The sequence below is a fragment of the Caretta caretta genome, chromosome 10 (genome assembly GCF_965140235.1).
Source record: "Caretta caretta isolate rCarCar2 chromosome 10, rCarCar1.hap1, whole genome shotgun sequence".
NCBI classification, from domain to species: Eukaryota; Metazoa; Chordata; order Testudines; family Cheloniidae; genus Caretta; species Caretta caretta.
In genome coordinates, this window is record NC_134215.1 from 58,473,703 (window position 1) to 58,496,648 (window position 22,946).

At 42.0% G+C, this 22,946-nt stretch overlaps 1 protein-coding gene across 1 annotated transcript in view; it reads left to right on the forward strand.

Annotated features, from left to right (window-relative positions):
• ADAM10 (ADAM metallopeptidase domain 10) overlaps positions 1-22,946 on the forward strand; it is a 127,433-nt gene that overhangs the window by 82,138 nt on the left and 22,349 nt on the right. The window contains exons 6-10 of the mRNA XM_048866285.2: positions 1,093-1,242; positions 3,629-3,721; positions 5,810-5,993; positions 19,271-19,434; positions 21,919-22,102. Coding sequence (XP_048722242.1) covers positions 1,093-1,242; positions 3,629-3,721; positions 5,810-5,993; positions 19,271-19,434; positions 21,919-22,102 — 775 coding nt within the window. The remainder of the gene's footprint in view (positions 1-1,092; positions 1,243-3,628; positions 3,722-5,809; positions 5,994-19,270; positions 19,435-21,918; positions 22,103-22,946) is intronic.

The following is a 22,946-nucleotide window of genomic DNA, read 5'->3' on the forward strand; positions in this document are numbered from 1 at the left end:
TTGCTGCTGAAGGCAGCGCTGCCTTTGGAGCTGGAGAGCGGCGACTGCTTGCTGGGAGCCCAGCTCTGAAGGCAGAGCTGCCTTCAGCAGCAATGGAGAAGTAAGGATGGCATGGTATGGGACAGAGCTGGGCACCAGGGTATTGTACGGTATGGTATTGCCCACCCTTACTTCTGAGCTGCTGGCAGGGCACTGCCTTTGGAGCTGGGCCATCGGCCAACAGCTGCCGCTTGCAGGCCACACGCTCCAAAGGCAGTGCAGAAGTAAGGTGGCAATACCGCAACACCCGTAAAATAACCTTGCAAGCCCACCCCTCACTCCCTTTTGGTCAGGACCCCCAATTTGAGAAACACTGGTCACCCCTATGAAATTTGTAAAGTATACGGTAAAAGCACGCAAAAGACTAGATTTAACGGCAAGGGAGACCAGATTTCACCGTCCGTGACACATTTTTCACGGCGGTGAATTTGGTAGGGCCCTAGCTATAAAGCAGTGAATGCCGCTAAGGCAAATGTGTTAGCTATCAGTGCTCTGAATGGCAGAAATAGTGGATGCATTATTCTGGCTGTTTGGCAATACTTCATTCCACATTCAAGCATTGGAGTGTTTCAGCTTGTTCAGGTTAATGACTGTTAGAGTAGTAATGATCTGAAGTAACAACCTTTTTGTTGTGGTGAGGAAACATTTCTAGAATTGATGTTTATATCTACAAATTGGATTTGTTTCTTCACCATTGCAAAGAGCTACATAGTTTTCTATTATGGTTTCGTAGGTTTTAGAGGCACAGAATTCCTGTGATATGATGGTACCAAAACTTCTCTGTTCTTGTTGGCTATATTCTAAATTGCAGGGCTAAACTCAGAGGAGTTATGACTAAAGTGTGCTTATGAAGTGGATGACCTACTTGAAGACTAGCCTAGTTCAGGATTTAGGAAACTTTCCTATAATAAATAGGATAATAGAGGTCTTCATGTGTGTTCTTCTCTTAAGAATACTGCACTCATGTAAAAAGCATTAGTGTTTTTAAATATGATTTAATTTAAAAGAATATGTACAAAATTAATGCTTCATTGCTTTCTTATATATGTATAGAAACCCTACAAAGAATATAACATCAATGGTCCAGAGCTTTTAAGAAAAAAACGTGCAGCTCAAGCTGAAAAAAATACTTGTCAGCTCTACATTCAGACTGATCATCTGTTCTATAAGCATTATGGAACAAGGGAAGCTGTGATTGCACAGGTATTTGTAAGCCTTTAGTCACTATTCCAAGAGTCCGTTCTTTTTCTCTTTAAGAGGGAATAGTCTAGACAAATGCATTTTTATCATGGTGCTTTTCATGTTTAGGTCTGTTTAAACTTTTTCGTCTGCTACTGCTATCCTGGCATTATTAAGGCAGCTTTCTCATTGACCCACCACAAGGGTACCACGTGCCCAATGTTCAGAGGTGATAGGCAGTTGGACCTCTCTTTAATGGGAGTTGTGGGTGTTTAGCACCTGTGAAAATCAGGGAAAAGAGTTCCTTTTGGAAATGTCAGACTTGTATGAAAGTCTGAAAAAATGCTATGTTAGCATTTCAAGAGAAAAGCTACACAATGTAAGCTCTGAGCACTTTCAGTTAATGACAGTGGGTATGTCAGCAATGCAGCTGGGAGCATGCCTTCTAGGCTGGGTAGACCAATCATACTAGCTCTGCTTGAGCTAACATGCTGAAGCACTGTTGCCATAGCGGCACAGGTTGTGGCTTAGGCTAACCACCCAAGCGCAAACCCAAGGAGTCAGGAGGACTTGCACTTGGTGACTAGCTTGAGCCCCTCTGCCTGTTCCACAACGTCCACACTGCTATTTTAGTGTCTACCTGTGCTGTGATCCGTGTTCCCAGCTGCGGTATAGACGTTTCCAGTAAGACCAACTCCTATAGAGACAAGTTCAGTAGATGGTCAGTGAAGGAGTAGGAAGAAACTAAAAGTAGACAATCTTCACTTATTTCAATGAATTCCTAGCCAGGAAATTTACTTTCTTGGTTCCTCTTCTGTTTGTAAAAAAAATCTAGGTAACACGTGTTACTTCTTCTTGAAGTGTTCCGTAGCTTCACAGCCCATTTTTGCATCTAATTTAATGTAGATTAATAGTTCATTGGACTGTACAGCTACAATTCATAATGGGTAACATTTTCAGAAGTGCCCTAGTCCCATTTTCAAGAGCGAGTTAGATACTTAGGCACCTAATGGAAAGTCAATGGGACTTAAGAGCCTATATCTCTTCTTTGAAAATGGGGCTTGGGCTCCTGAGGTCTACATCCCCAAAGGGACTTAAGCTTTGCAACACTTTTAAACTTTTAGGTTTACAGCTGTCCAGTGGACAGCCCCAATTTAGGCAATGCATGGTGAGAGTTAAGTGCATAAGAATGGGGTTCAGAAAAAGGCAACAAGCTGAACGGGGAGCAGCTTAAGCTAGCCAGTAGGAAATACTGAGGGAAAGGGGTGGGGTTTAGGCCCTGCCACACAAAGGTAGTTAGGCGCTTCCCTCCAACCTGGAGTTAAATGCCTATTTCAGTTCAGCATTCATACCTGTGAATTCTCTTGTGGAGTTGTGTACTGAGCTTTACAGTCAATCTTTGGTCCAGGGAATATCTATTTATATAAAGTGGAGCAGTTTCAACAGGAGAAATTGAGTTAGGACGCTCACCTGGAATGTGGGTAAGCTGCATTCAAGCGCTTGCTCCAAAGCAGGCACAGTGGAGATTTGAAAATGGGTCTCTCCCATCCTAAGTGAGTGCCCTGACTATTGGACACACATCCACCCTTCCCATTCCCCCAAATTCCTGATCTGGTCATCCCCAGCTGTCTCTTTTTTCACAGATTAGGTGTGCTCTAAGCACACCTAATGGATTGGGCACCCCAGGTGAGATAGGCAGATGAATGCTTAGTTTGAGAATCCCACAGGTGTTTAGGTGCAAGCTAGGGCGGACATCAAGACTGAAGCAGTTTTGTGCAGGCCCACTGGCAGGAACTTGCATGGAAATTTAGGTGACCGCAATGTTAGGCGCCAGCTGAGTGGGGGTTTTGAGGATCTCATTGGTCCCTAAATATTGGACATAAGTCCACTTAAAGTGGCAATTAGGCACCTAGGTCCCTTTGTCATTTTAATCCTTAAGTCACTTAAGTGCTTTTGAAAACTTTATCCCATATTCTTAAGAAGGCAAATGGTGGTTTTTCATATTTGCTTTCTAGTAAAAAATAGAATAACGTGCAATGACAATTTACAAAATAAAAACTTTTCCAGTGTATTGTTCTTTAAAATAATGTAATCCTTTGAGGATACTTTTCACTGTACTTTGATGTTAGGGTAAATTGAATGGCTGTCACAAACAAATATAATTATTTCCAGTTATTTGTATTGGGTGAGCAAAGTTAATTTAGCAATAGGGGATATCGAAGATTTTTATGGTCTGAACTATGTATACTGATTATTCATTAAGGGTACTTTATCACATATTAGTGAAAGTTAATACTGCACGTTAATTTTCACGTGAAGATGCTTGCATTGAAGTTTTCTTGTGTAGTATAGTATGTAGAAAACATTTTTTGACTGTAAACACTTCAGTTTTTCTCTTTCTGATTAATAGATATCCAGTCATGTTAAAGCAATTGACACAATTTACCAGTCAACAGATTTCACAGGAATCCGTAACATCAGTTTCATGGTGAAACGAATAAGAGTGAGTAATTCTGTTGCTGCAGTCATATCTGAATGTGAGGAGTGTTTGTTTAAAAGAATTATTGCCATTTAACTATCTTTGCTGACTATATGATACTTTCATGTTAAAAACAGTCTGTTATAATTGTCCTCCTACCTAATTTCTTCAGTGCTCTTGCAGTCTTAATATTCACATAGCCATGGCTTTCATTATGGCTTTGTGATGTTTCAGTTAAGTGTTTGATATAGCGGACTAATTTAAGGGACAGAGCTTCTCACATATTGGTTATCAGCAGTGATGGGACAGGAAATTCAGTAGAAATATAGGAGTTTACTTGGGGGCTGTTAAAATATTTGCAAAGAAGGAAACTGTTGTGCTTGTTCCCTTCTTGTTGCTTTGACATACAAAGAAGGCCTGAAATTCTAAGTGTGTGAGATAAGTGGTGACCTTCAAAAATTAGAAATTTGAGTCTTTTAAACAGGGTTTGTTTATGTACAGGGAGGAGAGGATTAATTCCCTCCAGCTCAGGTGAAACTCTGTGGCTCTTCTTATGCAAGAAGTTAGATTAAGTGATCTTGGTGGTCTCTTTTGGCCTTCAAATGAATTAATCTACCTTGGAAGGATATCTGACATTACAAGAGACCAACTAAAAGGGGGAGCAATTGAGAGGAAAGGATTGTAGTCTAGTATTAAAGATTTTTTTTAATCTTTGTAACACCTATGTAACTAATATATAAACAGCTTGGGAGAAAGAAGGTCTTTTTTTGGAAGAGTCAGCACTCCAGCCTCTTGGGTTAAGGCAGGGATCGGCAATCAGAATGTGGCCTGTCATGGTAAGCCCCTAGTAGGCTGGGCCAGTTTGTTTATCTGCAGCGTCCGGAGGTTCAGCCGATCACCGCTCCCACTGGCTGCAGTTCGCTGTTCCAGTCCAATGGGGGCTGAGGAAAGGGCAGCCAGCACATTCCTCGGCCTGTGCCACTTCCCGCAGTCCTCATTGGCCTGGGACGGCGAACTGCTGCCAGTGAAAGCTGCGATCGGCCGAACCTGTGGACGCTATAGGTAAACAAACTGGCCCAGCCCGCCAGGCGCTTACCCTGACGGGCAGCATGCCAAAGGTTGCCGATCCCTGGGTTAAGGTGTGAGGTAGCTCACAATACACCAGACCACTGAAAAGTTCCTCTGGGAAAAAATAGGGAAGATCAGACCAGACTGGATTACTTGATATGCCTGACTCTTAAAAATAAAAAGATAAAAGCAGAAAAAAAACTTCTATTAAAAGGCTGCCTTTATACATTATAAAAAAGCAAAAGACCAAAGTGCAATTTTTAAAAAAACTTCCTTTTGCACATTGCTTTTAAGCCTCCAACTTTTAGACTGTTACACATGAAATTGCTCTGTGCATACTTGCATGTTTCGTTGTGTTCAGTTTAAAAAAAAAAAAACCTCTAATCAGCTTCTGCCTTAGTGCATGTTTGTGCTCAGAAAAAAATATTGGAGAGACTTCCACAGTACAATGAGCTGAATGGAATTTACGTATAGCCCATAAATCTTGCTCTTAGCTTTATGTTGAAGATTTAATCTGAGCATGCAGTTTTACTCTATCGGACACTTTTTTACAAATTTTTCTTGTTCTTAGCTGTATCTAAGCATTCTGACCTTCGTGTGCTATGAGGTAGTAGCATGTGTGATCAGTGTACCTTACAGGATGTAATACAATCTTTTTGTTCCAGGAACTTGCATTTAAAGTAGATACAGTAGTCAACTGGATAACCAGATGAAAGTCCAATTTCAGAAATGTAGAATTAAGGTTATAAATACACCCTTTTTTTAATTCTTGTGGATGAAGTTTGTCTTCAGGAAGCATTTGAAGGAAGAAGGAGGTTGTAATTTGCCACATAAATGCAGTTACGTTGTTTTATGAAACAAGTTCACTTTAGGGCTCAGGATTTTCCAGATAGTATGAATTGATATGTAGTGTCTATAAATCTTTAGATATTCATGTAATTATTTGACACCGCAGTTGATAATAGGAAGTTTTTCTTAGCAAGCTTGTATTAGCTGGACAAAAATGCAGTGTCTGATTCAGTATAAACTTGAATTTACTTTTAGATCAACACAACTGTTGATGAGAGAGACCCTTCCAATCCCTTCAGATTTCCTAATATTGGTGTGGAGAAGTTTTTGGAACTGAACTCTGAGCAGAATCATGACGACTATTGCTTGGCCTATGTATTTACTGACCGTGATTTTGATGATGGTGTCCTTGGTCTGGCTTGGGTTGGAGCCCCTTCAGGTGATTAATCCATAACTAGAGTACTCTCCTACAGAAACCAAGTATTTTTAAGTAGGAGCAAGGAAGAAAAATATCAACTGTTGACTTTACTGAAATATTTGTAGGTCTGATTCTTCACAGTTTTTGATAATGTATGATTTGAAATTATGTAAACATCAGTACATCATGTGCCACTAACGATTTGAGTCACACAGATTCCCCTATTCATTGCTTTCCTTTATAACAGCACCTTAATTCTCTGGGCGAATAGTTGACGAGGTATGAGTGACCAGTGAAATGAAAGAGGTGTCAGAAGTGCTTCAAATAAATTATAACCAGGGCTCCTTGTATTCTACAACAGTCTACAGCCATAAAATTCACGCCTTGCCATAGATTTGTACTCCAAGATCTCTGGCTTCCAGCTCTTATGGATACAAATAACTTGGAAATCTGAACAGAGTATAAACCAATGTAGTGATGTCTGCAGAGGTACTGAAACAATATCTCTGTACTTGCCCTTCCTAGATGATTTTTCTTTAAATTTCACTGAGACTCTGACCAATTTCATTCCAGCCATGTATCTTAATTTTCTGTTTCTAACCATTTCCTGATAGCATTTTATTATGTCATTTCATGTGGAGAAATTTAACAGAGCCTTTGTGATAACGTGCATTGGAGCTACGAAAATCTGCTATTCCAATAGTGTCTTATACCTACTCAAGTGTGACGTAAGAGAAAATCTTTCTAGAGACTGACTTTGACCATTGGAGAAATACCATTTACCACCTAGCAAGGAAAATCTTTTCATCCATGTGGATAGACAACTATCTCCCTCTGCAGAAAAGAGCCAGTATTGTTAATGTAAAACAGCAGTTGAATAATATTGGAGCTCAACATATGTCTAATGGATGGAGAAAACTAGTTGCAACATTCTTTCAATCTAAGGGTATGTCTGCACTACAAAATTAGGTTGGTTTTTATAGAAGTCGATATTTAGAAATCAGTTTTATACAGTCGATTGTGTATGTCCCCACTAAGCGCATTAAGTTGGCGGAGTGCATCCTAACAACCGTGGCTAGCATCGACTCACGGAGCGGTGCACTGTGGGAAGCTATCCCACAGTTCCCCCAGTCTCCGCTGCCCATTGGAATTCTGGGTTAAGCTCCCAATACCATTATCGCGGGTGGTTTTGAGTACATGTCGTCAGTCTCCCCTCCTTCTCTCCCTCTGTGAAAGCAACTGCAGACAATCATTTCACCCTTCTTTTCCTGGGTTACTCGTGCAGATGCCATAGCATGGCAAGCATGGAGCCCACTCAACTCACCGCTGCTGTTGCAAGCATTGTAAACGCCTCCCGCATTATACTGCAGTATGTGCAGAACCTGGCTAAGAGACAGCAGCACAAGGACAATTGTGAGGAGGACATGGACACAGACATTCCTGAAAGCACAGGATGTGGCAATTGGGACATCATGGTGGCAGTGGGGCTGGTTGATGCAGTGGAACGCTGATTCTGGGCCCAGAAAACAAGCACAGACTGGTGGCACTGCATAGTTTTGCAGGTATGGGATGATTCCCTGTGGCTGCGAAACTTTCGCATGCATAAGGCCACTTTCCTGGAACTCTGTGAGTTGCTTTCCCCTGCCCTGAAGCGCAGGAATGCCAAGATGAGAGCTGCCCTGACAGTTGAGAAGCAAGTGGCAATAGCCCTGTGGAAGTTTGCAACCCCCGACAGCTACCGGTCGGTCAGGAATCAATTTGGAGTGGGCAAATTTACTGTGGGGACTGCTGTGATTCAAGTAGCCATTGCAATCACTGACGTTCTGCTATCCAGGGTAGTGACTCTGGGAAATGTGTAGGTCGTAGTGGATGGCTTTGCTGCAATGGGTTTCCCTAACTGTGGTGGGGTGATAGACGGAATGCATATCCCTATCTTGGCACTGGACCATCTTGCCAACCAGTACATAAATCGCAAGGGGTACTTCTCAATGGTGCTGCAAGCACTGGTGGATCACAAGGGACGTTTCACCAACATCAACATCATCCTCATCTTTAGGAACTCCTGGCTGTTTGAGCAGCTGCAAGAAGGGACTTACTTCCCAGACCAGAAAATTACTGTTGGGGATGTTGAAATGCCAATAGTTTTCCTTGGAGACCCAGCCTACCCCTTGCTCCCATGGCTCATGAAGCCATACACATGCTGCCTGGACAGTAGTAAGGAGTTCAACTATAGGCTGAGCAAGTACAGAATGCTGGTAGAATGTGCCTTTGGACGTTTAAGAGCTCGCTGGTGCTGTTTGCTGACTGGGTTAGACCTCAGCGCAACCAGTATTCCCATTGTTATTACTGCTTGCTCCATATCTCTGAGAGTTAGGGGGAGACGTTTATAGCGGGGTGGGAGGTTGAGGCAAATCATCTAGCTGCCAGTTTTGAACAGCCAGACACCAGGGCGATTAGAAGAGTACAGGTAGGCACGCTGCACATCAGAGGGGCTTTGAAAACCAGTTTCATGACTGGCCAGGCTACAGTGTGACAGTTGTGTGTTTTCTCCTTGATGCAAACCCGCCCCCTTTGTTGATTTTAATTTCCTGTAAGCCAACCACCCTCCCCCCTTTGATCATAGCTGGCAAAGGAAATAAAGTCACTATTGTTTTGAAACCATGCATTTTTTCTTTATGAATTAAGAAAAAGAGAGAGAGAGAACTGATAAGGTAGCCTGGGTTCGGAGGGGAGGATCAGGGCACACTGCTGACTTGTAGCCACACTACAAATCAACACTGTTTGAATGACAGCCTTCTGTTGCTTGGGCCATCCTCTGGAGTGGAGTGGCTCCCCGTGTTCTTAGGCGTCTGGGTGAGGAGGATATGGAATTTGGAGAGGAGGGCAGGCAGTTGTACAGTGGGTGCAGCAGCGGTCTGTGCTCTTGTTAACTTTCCTGCAACTCCACCAGACGCCTGAGCATATCCGTTTGCTTCCCCATTAGCCTCAGCATTGCATCCTGCCTCTTCTCATGATGCTCACTTAATGCTTTCCTGGACTCTGCCACTGAATGCCTCCATGCATTCAGCTGTGCCCTGTCAGTGCAGGAGAACTGCATGAGCTCGGAAAACATGTCATCGCGAGTGTTTTTTTTGCCTTCTAATCTGCGATGGAGATGATAGGGGGAGCAAAGAAACATTTGCACCTGCAGGGGGATAAAAAGGGAGAGTAAAATATAAGATGATACATTTCTGAGAACAAAAGAGACTCTTTCACAGTGAATCAAGCAATTCACAGCAGACAGCACATGTGCTTTAGGTTCAAGGTCGCATTTTGCCTTTTATATTGAGCGCCTGCCGGTATGGTGACACATCACAAACGGCTGGGCAACAGCATTCAGTTTCCAGGCAGCCATGGTAAGCCAAAGGGTACGCAGGTTTGGCTTTTAACGCCTTCATAACATGTGGGAATGTTTTCAAACTGGAGCACCCTCCTTTCCCATAGCAAGCAATGCTGGTTGGGTTTGCCATTTAAAAGGAAAGACTGCGGTTTTCGGGTGGAGGTGCAGCACACACCTCCCTCCACCTCTCCACGTAGCTATTTGGGATGATCCCTTCGCCCCTCCTGCCGCTGGGTGGCTATGGGATGATCCCTTTCGGCCAAGCGCAAACAGCCCAGCATGAACAGTGTCCTTTTATTGTTCCCTTACAAAAATTCCACTATTTCAACCAGGTGACCATGAATGATATCACTCTCCTGAGGCTAACACAGAAAGATAAAGACCGAATGTTGCTTGAATGCGACCAAAACCCAGGACCATTCGCTGCCATGCTTTGTGCTGTAGTGATTCCAGACTACTTGCTACTGGCTTGGCGTTGTAAAGTGTCCTACTGTGGAGGAAGAAATAAGGCAGCCCTTCCCAGAAACCTTCTGCAAAGGCTTTCAGAGTATCTCCAGGAGAGATTCATGGAGATGTCTCTGGGGGATTCCCGCTCCATCCCCAGACACGTTAACAGACTTTTCCAGTAGCTGTACTGGCCGCGAATGTATCCCAAGTCTTCAGGGCAAATCAAACATTAAATACTATTGGTTTTCAACCCTGTACTGTAATTACAAATGTGCACTCACCAGAGGTGCCTTCTCTGCCTTCAGGGATGGGGATCCTGCCTTGGGAGGGTATTGGCTCCAAGGTGATGAAAAGGTCCTGGCTGCCGGGGAGAATGGATTCACCACTTGCCTGCTGCACATTCTGCTCCTCTTCCTCATCCACCAAATCCTCCTCCATGTTGATTTGAGACTCTCCTTCTCTCCCCCCCCCCCCGCCCCACACCCCTTGCAGGTGTCCACAGGCAGTGGTGGGGTAGTGGTAGGGTCCGTAACCCCCCCCCCCCCCCCCCCGGAATGCCATGCAGCTGATCATAGAAGCAGCATGTATGGGGCTCTGACCCAGAGTGACAGTTTGCCTCCTTTGCCTTTTGGTAGGCTTGCCCGAGCGCCTTGATTTTCACACAACTCTGCTGTGTGTCCCTGTTGTAGCCTCTGTCCATCATGCCCTGTGCGATTTTGCCATAAATATCAGCATTTCTTCTTTTTGATCGGAGTTCTAGCTGCACGGATTCTTCTCCCCGTACAGCAATCAGATCCAGTGTCTCCCGTTCGGTCCATGCTGCGGCTCGTTTGCGATTCTGGGGGGACTGCATGGTCCCCTGTGCTGCTGAGCTCGCCACGCTGACCAAACAGGAATTGAAATTCAAAAGTTCCCAGGGCTTTTCCTGTGTACCTGGCTAGTGCATCGGAGTTGAAAGTGCTGTCCAGAGCAGTCCCATTGGAGCACTCTGGGATAGCTCCTGGAGGCCAATAACGTCAATTTGCGTCCACACTACCCCAAATTCAACCCAGCAAGGTTGATTTTAGCACTACTCCCCTCGCCAGGGAGGAGTACAGAAGTCTATTTTAAGAGCCCTTTAGGTTGACGGAACGGAGTTGCTGGTGTAGTGCATTTATTATAAAATCGACGTAATGCATCTAAATTCGACCTAATCCTGTCGTGTAGACCAGGGCTAGATGATAATACCTTACTTAATTCTAGAGTATCTGAATGCTAAATGGATGACCTACCATACTTTCCTGTTCTCATATCCATTTTGTGACCAGAAAGTGTATTCTTGGTCATGCTTGGTTTGTCTTCTAATATACTCAATTGCTTTTTCCTTAGACAAGTCTGACACAAAGACTGACTCTTCATACTTCTGACAATACACTGATGCATAAACCAGTCGGAGAACACTTCAATCTCTCTGGTCACGCAATCACAGACATGAAGGTCGCTATCTTAAAACAAAAAAACTTCAAATCCAGACTCCAGCGAGAAACTGCTGAATTGGAATTTATTTGCAAATTGGATACTATTAATTTAGGCTTAAATAGAGACTGGGAGTGGCTAAGTCATTATGCAAGGTAGCCTGTTTCCTCTTGTTTTTTCCTACCCCCCTCCCCCCCAGATGTTCTGGTTTAACTTGGATTTAAACTTGGAGAGTGGTCAGTTTAGATGAGCTATTACCAGCAGGAGAGTGAGTTTGTGTGTGTATGGGGGTGGGGGGGATGTGAGAAAACCTGGATCTATGCAGGAAATAGCCCGACTTGATTATGTAAAGAGTTGTCACTTTGGATGGGCTAGCACCAGCAGGAGAGTGAATTTGTGTGGGGGGGTGGAGGGTGAGAAAACCTGGATTTGTGCTGGAAATGGCCCACCTGTTGATCACTTTAGATAAGCTATTACCAGCAGGACAGTGGGGTGGGAGGAGGTATTGTTTCATATTCTCTGTGTGTATATAAAGTCTGCTGCAGTTTCCACGGTATACATCTGATGAAGTGAGCTGTAGCTCACGAAAGCTCATGCTCAAATAAATTGGTTAGTCTCTAAGGTGCCACAAGTACTCCTTATCTTTTTAGTGTCGTCTTGGACCACACCCTTTACTTCCTAGTTCTTACAACTTTTTTGGTCAATCAGTTAATCTCTGAAATATTTACATGAACATGATTTTTTTATATTAGAAACAGATTCTAACTTCAGTCTGAATAAACATAGACTACAGTTCAGAGAAGTTATTTAGAACATAGATTTCTTTTCAAGGCTTAGGGTTATTGGGAAACAAACCTGTATAGAAGTAGGTAGAAGTTGAGGAAGAGGAATGGGTGAAGTCACTTGTAATTGAGAACAGGGACATGACTAGTGAGTGGAATCAGATTGGAAGTTGAAGCAGAAAAGTGGATGAAATTTAGAATTTGATTTGCTAGAAACTTCTGAATATGAGCAAGGCATGTGAATTAGTTAATCTTGTTCGGTATCCAGCATTGAATTCAATAGGTGGCTGTTCATTGTTCTCACTGTAGGATATGTGAAAGCTTGCTGATCACTAATGAAAGACTTGCAGAGTATTTGGCCATGTTATCTTTCACTGCAGCTTGTGGTATTTGGCAGCAGTGTCCTCTATTTCAAGGGAAATAGTAGATGTTTGTGTTAAATGGTGACCTACATGGCCTGGAGTTAGGATTATAGGTTCAACTTCATTTTCAGGAACATTAAAAATTGGAAATATTAAGCATATTAGTTTAAAACAATTGTTCTTGAGTTGCCAAAAAAAACCAACAGCTGCTGCTTTGGCTACCGCATATTGCTTATTTGTATAATTGATCCTTTAGGAAATGCTATGTTTGGAACACACTGGATACATTAGTTTTACAAGATGAATAGTTTGGAACTGATCAGTCTATATGGCACCTTTTATTCTTGGATGTCTTATCAGTGTTGTATGATAAGCCCGAGAATGAAGATTTCTAACCTGGCTTTCCCAATATTCTGTCTATGCTTTGAGTAAATGTAAATTTTTATAGACTTATGTCTCATTAAAAATTCCAGCTGTGCAAACCTAGACTTTAGTGTCCATGGTTCCACAAGATCTTATTAATTACATCATGTCTAAAATACACAAAATAAAAGTTAACTGTAGTTATGACAGGCATTGTTTTTTGCATTCCCACAACTAAAAAAGTTCTCATTATTTAAAAATTCACAAGCATCTGACCAAGTTATATTGTTAAGATTTCCTAAATAGTTTAAAAGTTGACAAGTCCTGGCCATGTAAATATCAGAAACAAAACAATTATTAAAACAGTTAGTTTTTGTTTAATGAGACATACAGGAGTATAGTCATCAATGTTTCTGTTTAATAGGGTGTTATAGTACAGAGTGAGCATCATTAAAACACCTGTAATATGCCATTTCTATTGATTTTTATGAAGTTGAGTGAAATCTCAATATACATGTTTAATAGGTCAGGTGTGTCTATCAAATGTTTAAAAAAAAACCAAAAAACTGGATAGCTTTGCTGGGTTCTTGAGTATTGAATAAAAGGTAACCCTTTATCTATGTATCTATCTGTCTTCTGTCTCTTGCTGGGTACGTAGTTTGTATGTTAATTTTTCCATAACCACAACCTCTCCCCCCCCCTTTTTTTTTTTAAATAAACCATTCCTTTATGGTTGGACTGTTTCTTTTTCCCAATACTCTCCAAGGAGTGAACGGAACACCATATATGCATAAAATCTCCTTTTTCACCACAGTTTCTCTAACATGTATCCCCATTCAGTCTATCAATATCTTTTAGCCTGGTTGGTTTGAAGGGCCATTGAAACAGTATCTTCAAGAAATTGTGTTTCAGGCTGAGGTTACTGGTCCTCCTTTTTTTTTTTCCCCTCCCCCTTCTCCCAGACTAAACCCCCTTTCTCTGGGGTAATTTGTCTATCCACATCCTTTCCCCAGTGAGTCATATATGAATTTTTTTTGTTAGGAAAGCTGTCTGCAAAGATTAATACAAATTAGTTATTTTTTTTGTTTCCTAATTGACCAGATACCATCGCTTCTATTTGTTAGCTTTCTGTATAAAACAGGTTTTCTAGAAAGTTGAGAAACCTAATGCCTTACTTGAAAGTACTAGTGCCAGTTAAAATTAGTTGTGATCTCTAAACAAGTTAGAAAAGTTTCTTCACTGAGGGCATGGCTACACTGGAAACTTCAAAGCGCTGCCATGGGAGCACTCCCGCGGCAACGCTTTGAAGTGCAAGTGTGGTCACGTGCGAGGGGATTATCTCAGAACGCTGGGAGCATGGCTCCCAGTACTCAGAGCCTGTCCACACTAGCGCTTTAAAGCGCTTAGACTTGTTGCACTCGGGGGTGATTTTTTCACCCCCCTGAGCCAGCAAGTTAGAGCACTATAAAATGTAAGTGTAGACAAGCCCAAAATAGGCTGGCCAACCACATGTATTCCATGGCTCTCCCAGTCTTTGAAGCTCTCTGGTTTGCAATTTCTTTTAAGATCTAGAATATTTGCAATGGGTGTGATTGGCGAGAGAAAAGAATTTCTCTAATTCTATCCCAAACCCATGGAGTAGCCTTTGCTAAAGGATGTGTGTAAACTTCTGGAGCGACCTAGAGACTTAAAGTACCACAATTTTTCTGTTCAATAAAGACCCAGTGTTTGGCTGGGCACCCCCACTCCACTCCTGCTTTGAGCTGGCCGGCATGATACCATAAATCAGCAGTTCTCAAACTTTAGTAACCTGAGGACCCGTATTCTGATTTAAAATTTTTACTGTGGGCCCCCAAGCTGCCCACTGAATCCCAGGCCCTGCCCCCAGTCTACCCCTTCCCCCAAGGCTCCACCCCTGCCCCTCCTCTTCCCCGCCTCTTGCTATCCCTTCCCCCAAGCAGCCCTGTCCCCCTTCCTCCTCCTCCCTCCCAGCAACCTCCTGCATGCTGGGGAGCAGGGGGAGGAGTTGGTCTGCAGGTCCCACGGACCCCCTGGAGTACCCTCTTGGACCCACATTTGAGAAACTGCCATTTGGAGCAGCTAGTCTACCCTGTTCAATGGATCTGTACAAAGTATCTGCACTCACTCTTGGCCTTTTCTTATTCCATGTAAATTGTAACAGCATCCTCTGTATTCCTCCTAGGTTTGTATCTGGGCTAGTCATAGAAAAATTTTGAAACAAGAAATATATCCTTAGCAGAATGTTTATTTTCATGGTGGCTGTTCTTCCCAATCAAGAAATTGTATACTTCCCCCGGAACTCCAAATCTTTTTTCATTTGCTGAAGTTGTGGTTAACATTTAAATGATAAAGCTTTTCTAGGTTGAGATTTGAATTCCCATGTATCTTACAGAATTTATTGCCCATTCGTACCCAAACATTTTGTGAAGGAGTGACTTTCAGGGTCTGGCAAATTTATAGCTAGTATTTCAGATTTGGCATAATTTATTTTAAATCCAGACTTTCCCAAAATCCAGGATTATTTTAGCAAATAATTTTAGAGAATATTTGATTTAGATAAAAATGTTACATCTATATATGCTATTTTCTGATGTGGGTCCTACAAGTTTCATTCCTGTGATGGATTCATTGTCCTTTGAGCAAAAGGCTCTGTGGCCAGTCCAGAAAGTAGAAGAGACATTAGACATCCTTGCCTACTCTCTGGGTAATTCAAGTAAAGGAGATTTAACTCCATCAATTCACACAGCTGCTTTTGGGCTGATGTCAAGAGCAGTTATTCATTTAAGGAACTGGGGGCCAAAGTCCATATCGGACAGGACTTGAAACAGAAAGTTCTACTCTGTTCTTTCAAAGAGTTTCTCTGTGCATAGTGATAACAAAAGAAATGGCTCTGTTTTTGAACTGCAAGCTACTATTTTTCATCATTCAAAAATTTCCTGACCAATTTGAGCCCAGTTTCTCGCCATAGGTTTTGATGGTATTTTTGTCTGAAAATAAATCTAGTGTAAATTATTTTGTATTCTACATATTTATAAAAACAAATATCCGACTACACCCTTGAGTTTCGTAAACAATAAAATCACCTCTCACCAGCTAAAAACTTAATACAAATGTTTTTAGGGTTGTGATCAAATTGAAGTAAATTCATTTAAAGCTATCCAATACCTAGATAATACTATCAATACCTACTTGTGTATTAAGTATTGGGCACATTTTCCCCCAGCCAAATGACTTTTCTGTTCTTTCACTATTGTGTCCCATCCTGCTGATGACAGTGTTGTGCAGTCATTTTCAGTAATGTCATGGAGACACATAGGCAGTGATAGAAATCCATAAAAAAAAAAACAAATGTCACAGAGAAGGTCAGTTGGGAGCGTCTGCTCTTTGTGTCTCATAACACAAGAACAAGGAAGGAACATTCAGGGAATTAAAAGGTGATAAATTCAAAAGGAAATACTTTTTCACATAATGAGTAATTAGACTGTAGATCTCATTGCCACAGGAAGTCATTGAGGCAAAGAACAACAAGATTAAAAAAAAATTGGACATTTATGTGGATAACAAGAATGTCCAGTAGTATAATCATCCCTTCCAAAATGTGTAAGCTTTATTAAACCCTGTCATGCTTCAGGCCTTCAGATAAAATCTAGCTATTGGATTAGGATGAGATCTAATGTGGGGGACACACTATCCCTTATAGTGGGGTTCTTGTGCCTTCCTCTGAAGCATCTCGTAAGGACCACTGACAGAAACAGGATATTGGACTAGATGGATCTCTGGTCTGATCGGTATGGCAATTCATGTCTGTTGTTCGTACCATTTAGATCTTCTGACTAGGTTATGCAGATGAATTGGCCTTGCAGGGGTGCTCTCAGCACCCTTGTACGACACAGAGGGATCTGTATAGACGAACATTGATCTCTGCCCAGTCGAGATCATCTCCCCCAGTGGAATTGACTGGATGGGCAGCTCTTTAATCTTCGTCTCTGCTCGAAGTCTAAAGTCTTCAGGGCATCCATTACTGATTTTCAGTATGCGGAGGATTGTGTCATCCTCGCGCACACTGAGAATGACCTTCAGTCCATACTGGATTTTCTTGCACAAGCTTACTGAAGCCTAGGACTCTCACTCAATATTGAGAAGACTAAAGTGGTCTATCAACCTGCTTCAGGCCTTGAACGTGACCCACAACAAATCACCTTGAGTGTCAGACTCTGGAGACAGTTGAGCACTTTTGCTACCTTGGTAGCCAACTTTCTCAAAATGCAAAACTTGGAAGTGAGATCCAACACAGAATTCAGTGCACAAGTGCTTCCTTTGGGAAATTGCTTCGATGCGTTTTCACATACCATGACCTATGGCAGGCCACCAAGATCCAGGTCTATAAAACAATTGTTGTTCCAACACTTCTCTTTGGACACAAAACCTGGGTGACCTGTCAACAGCACCTCAAGAGTTGGGAGAGGTATCACGAGCGATGCCTCCAGAAGATCCTTTGCATCAAATGGGAAGATCACTGCACTAATGCCAGCATCCTCGCTGAAGCCAATGTCATTAGCATTGAAGCAATGATTCTCATGCACCAACTTCACTGGGCTGGACATTGTGTGCGGATGCCAGATTCTCACCTCCCAAAACAAGTCCTCTACTTTCACTCACCCATGGTCAGAGATCCCGTGGTGGTCAGAGGAAACGGTACAAAGACGCACTGAAAGCGTCTCTTAAGAAAATTGATGTGGACATCACAAGCTGGAAAGAGCAAGCAACCAACCGACCCCAATGGCGCCATATCCTCCATCAGGCACTGGCCTGCTTCGAGGAGAAGTGCCTTGTCCTCAAAGTTGAAAAGAGAGAGAGGAGGAAGGAAAAAGAAATAACTTTCTCCCAGCAGGCCATCATCCTGTCACAAAATGTATGTACCTACTCCGGGCAGATTTGCGGTTCCAGGATCCAGAGTCCAGGACCCATATGTAAATCCATGGTAGAGATCATCCTCAAATCAAGGGATCGCCAATCCATCGAGGGATCACCAGTCCATCAATCGATCAGACCAGTGTTGGTGATTGTCCTAAGGAAGAGTCTAGGAAATTCAATACATGGATCTAATTGCCCTAATACTCCATGAAAGTGGCACAGAGGGTCTGTTTTGGCCCATTGGCTGGGGAAGCATGGCAGCATAGTGGGGTAGGGCTGATGGAATGTAGATTTCACAAGCACCACTCACAAGAACTTTATCTGCATCTATTACGGGGATCAGCAACCTTTGGCATGCAGCCCACCGGGTAAGCCCCTTGGTGAGCCAGGCCGGTTTGTTTACCTTCCATGTCTGCAGGTTCGGCTGACTGCCACTCCAGGCCAATGGGTGCTACAGGAAGCAGCAGCCAGCACATCCCTCGGCTCGCGCTGCTTCCTTCAGCACACATTGCCATGTGTGCAAATGTGGCAAACCACAGCTAGTGGGAGCCGTGATCGGCCGAACCTGTGGATGCGGCAGGTAAACAAACTGGCCCAGCCCACCAGGAAGCTTACCCTGGTGGGCCACATGCCAAAGGTTGCCGATCTCTGATCTATTGGATAGCATTCACGTTTTATCTCGTATCTGTACAGGATTTCTTAATCAATTAAGAATGCATTACATGGAGTCTGGATGACTAACAGCTGTTGGATGTGCAGCTAAGGAATGTTTTGTTAGTCCATTTAAGGAGGATTTTAGGAATCTGATCATTTTGTAGTATGAAAGAAAGATGAGTTGTCCTTTAAGACCTGCTGCATTGAAATGTATGGGTGAATATAGAGTATATAGTAAGGCTCCACTTTGAACTTTTTACTCACTGACTTATAGGTGCTAAAGTATGAATCTTTATCACCCTTCCCCTGTGAGGCTATTCCTTGAAGTACTTATTTCATGAGACTTACTTTGCTGAACTGCAGTTTGACTTTAGCAAGACAAAACTTGTTTAGAAAGCAAATATTCTAGATTCTGAAAATGTTTTTACAGCAAAATAAGTCTCAGGACTGCGTTTTCACACACTGGGTGTAACTTCCTTGATCGTTGACCTTTAAACACATATATGATTAACCACCTGTCAAAACCACATTTCAGTTTTAAATTGTACTGTGAAGAAATGAGTCACTCCTTCTCCCTAGGATATGTAGCTAATCTTAGGTCTTTTACAAGTACTTTTTGGGGGAAAATGGAAGATAGTATTTAAAAGCAGGTTTGAAGTATATGCAACTGAACATTGTGAACGTTAGCCTTTTTCCTTGAAACTGGACAGAATTTTATGTATTCAGAAATAGTATATCCTTTACTCGAAAAGGAGTACCAAATGGATTAAAAAACACTGATGTGGCTCTCTACACACGTTCAGTATTGTAATACAGTTAGAGTAAGTTTTCAACTAAGATACAGAGCAAAAAATACAACTCACCTTTTTTCTTTCAAAATGTTTTAATTTTTGAGCTGTTTAACTCTTGTTCTAAATGCAGGGAGCTCTGGGGGAATATGTGAAAAGAGCAAGCTCTATTCTGATGGTAAAAAGAAGTCCTTAAATACTGGAATCATCACTGTTCAGAACTATGGCTCTCACGTCCCTCCTAAGGTTTCTCACATCACTTTTGCTCATGAGGTTGGACATAACTTTGGTTCTCCTGTAAGTATTAAATGGTTGCTCCATTACAAATTTTCAGTGTTTTGGGGGGGAATAACTTAGTAAAATGTTTTCATCATTAACATTATGTGTATACTAATAAAATAAATGAATAGGTGTGCATGCAAAAGAAAAGCAAAGACCGCAGATAAGCAATATATGTTAAGATCTTTGTGAATGTTCTACAAACGGAAGAACTTGGTGCCACAGGACTTTTGTGAATATTCTTAATTTCTCATTTAGCTGCTTACAGCAACTACTGGCTTAGCCTTTCTTATACTGCACTTATTCATGACTACTCTTCTGAAAAAAGTGTGTATAATCTATATGTGTGCATCTGTGTTATGGTGAGAAGTAAATACTAGTTCTTATTTTATGGAGAGTGAGGGGAAGGGTCCCAGCTCATGAGGCAAAACTTTGGTTATGTCCTTTCACCCAACAATGGGGATAAAACTGGCTTTCCTTTGTACCCTGTTGCATTTTTTTGTTATACCTTAAAGTTTTTTAATTTATTTTGAGAAGCAGGTTATTCTGAGTTACACTTGTAAATAGGATTTTGAATTAGTTGTCTTCACGTGCTATGTTCAAGGCTTTTGACTGTGACAGTCTGAAAAATTTGAGTTTTTATTTGTTTCTCTGTTGTTTGTGGGTGGTGGTGGTGAAAAATGGAGAATATTTCCTTTTTTATGTGTCACTTTTAAAGTTTTACATTTTAGAAAACTAGAAATTTAACCATTAAGCTAACTTCCACCATATTGGCTGGAACAAGAATCCAGAATGTTAACAGTGTGCATTGATGGAAGAAGTAGGAAATCTGTCAGAGTGAAAATCTTTTTGGACCAATTGAAACATCATTTTTGAACTTGCCTGTGAAACTCTTGTTTGATCTTGGATAGTCAGCCGATATACTTGTCAGGAAATTTGCTATTCTTTGTGGTAATACCATTTTAAAAGTGCACATTTATATACTTGGAAGGGTTGGGTCATATTCTGGGAAAATCAGTTGGCAAAAGTGGTAGTACAATATTGGTATTAAACAGTTTCTTACTCTTGTCAAATATTTTTTCAAAGCTTTTGCCATTTATCATCATCTTTGAAACTTCTATATTATAAAGTATTCCATGTATGTTACCAGGTGGTGGTATAAATGATCAGTTCTCCATAGTGTGGATAGAAATAGACTTCCCCCACAAATCATATCATACTTAAGTCCACATTTTCCCTACAGTGTGAATGTGAACTATCTGAGATGTTTCTGCTGGTCCTCCCATTAATGTCCCACAGACATTTGGCAGTATTCAGAAATCTCAGAATCCTCTGCTTTTGGGAGATACCAGGAACTGTGGACAGGTACCCAGAGGGCAGTGTAATTGAAGTAGTCTAAAACAGTGCTAGTGTGTAAAACTGCTGTGATTCTTTATACCAGTCGGTGTGGCTAAGCATGGACGCATCAAACTATTTGAGCTTAAGCCAATTTTATTTAATCATTTCAGTTGGACAGTCAGGTTCTCTAGTGTAAACATGATATGGTTGCTCTCACAGAAGTTAGGTTTTTGAGCACTGACAAAAGTTTTCAGATAGAACGTAAAAGCAGTAAAAGAAAGGATCGTGTGTGATGTGTTGCTGTAACCAGCACACACAGAGATTGATAAACCACCATTAACATTTAAGCTGGAGATGTTGTCGTGACTTTCCATTTCATCCTGTGCTTCTGATGTTCTTCACTTTTTGAAATAGACAAGTGATAGTCATTTGGGTCAGTGCTTTGGAGATGATTCAGTGTTTAGTAATAACCATGGCATATATCTGGTCAGACAGAACATTGGTTTCTTCTTCTGCATTGCTTCTTTGTCCTTGAACTATCTGAGCCTGTCCAGACTACTGTAGGTCTAAAAAGAAAATACCTCCGCTATAGCAGATGCAGAGTTCACTAGCTTGGGATTTGCTTGTGGATGCGAGAACAGAGCAGCCTCGTTACAAGAAATTAATTTTTGAGGGGGGTAGTAGGGGTTCATCAATTATGGAATTTTTGCTGATCTTAATACAGTTAAGTATCTAGCTGCTCTTAGGCTTTTCTAAGATGATAGATGAAACAGAGGATGGGATGGGGAGAAAAAATAACACTATATTAGCTATTAATGGATAAAACCTTGGGAAGAAGAATAATTTTAACATTCAGAATTTTGAACAATTTTCCTTCATGGAATCATTTTCCACTGATGCACTTTCATTTCTAGGTACCATTAACTTCTGTAATGCTATATTTTTCTATTATGTGTCTATTTGATTCAATTCGAAACCTGTGTAGAATGTCCCTTTTTTTTTTTTTTGGTACACTTGTTTTTAAAAAGGGAATAGTTTTATATGAGCTTTTGTTTCTCATCCTATTACCCCATACGGGTCTATTATACACATAGGTTGAAAGATAGCAAATTAACTGACAGAAACTGATCTGCTTGAAATAGTTGACAATTTTCTGCTTTGCAGCATGATTCTGGAACGGAATGCACTCCAGGAGAGTCCAAGAACTTGGGGCAGAAAGAAAATGGCAATTATATCATGTATGCAAGAGCTACATCGGGGGACAAACTTAACAACAACAAGTTCTCCATCTGTAGCGTTCGAAATATCAGCCAAGTTCTTGAGAAAAAAAGAAATAATTGTTTTGTTGGTATGTATTTGTGTCATCCTTATAAAATGCTAAAGAGTTAACTTTATTATGTATCAGTATTATGATACCGCTTGGGAGCCCCAGTCATAGATCAGACCCAGTTGCATTTGGTGCCATGGAACAAAAAGTCTCTGCCCTAAAGAGCTTACAGTTTGAGTATAAAACAAGAAACCGCAGATGAGATATGGACAGACTGACGGAGTACAAGAAACAATGAGAAAATATCGGTTAGCATGATAGGATGTAGACTAATTTCTCATAGTAGAACTTACTCCAGGGGAGGGCAAACTACGGCCAGTGGGAGCTTCGGGGGTGGTACCCACAGGCGAGGGCAGAGCGCAGCAGAGCCGTCTGCTCAACCCCACTCCCAGGAGCCACTCCGAACATGCTGGCCACTTCTGGGAGCGGCACGGGGCCAGAGCAGGCAAGTTGCCTGCCTTAGTCCCACTGCACACTGCTGCCAGGCTGGAGCCTGTACCCCAAACCCCTCCTGCACCCCGCAACCTAACCCCCTGCCCCAAGTCCCCTCCTGCACTCCACACCCCCTCCTGCACTCCAACCCCTTGCCCTGAGCCCATTCCTGCACACCACACCCCTTCCCATGCCTTGCATACAATTTCCCCACCCAGATGTGGCCCTCGGGCCAAAAAATTTGCCTACCCCGACTTACCCTCTCCCCTTTACAGTTTCTGAAAACTTGATAACATTTGCCCATTCTTCTTCAAGAGATGTCCATGTGGGTACTCCACTTCAGGTCAAGATGCATCTCAGCGCCTTTGATTGGAGATTTCTACAGCAGTACCCTACGGGCTGTGCACACGCTGTGCCTGCCTCTTGAGCTGTC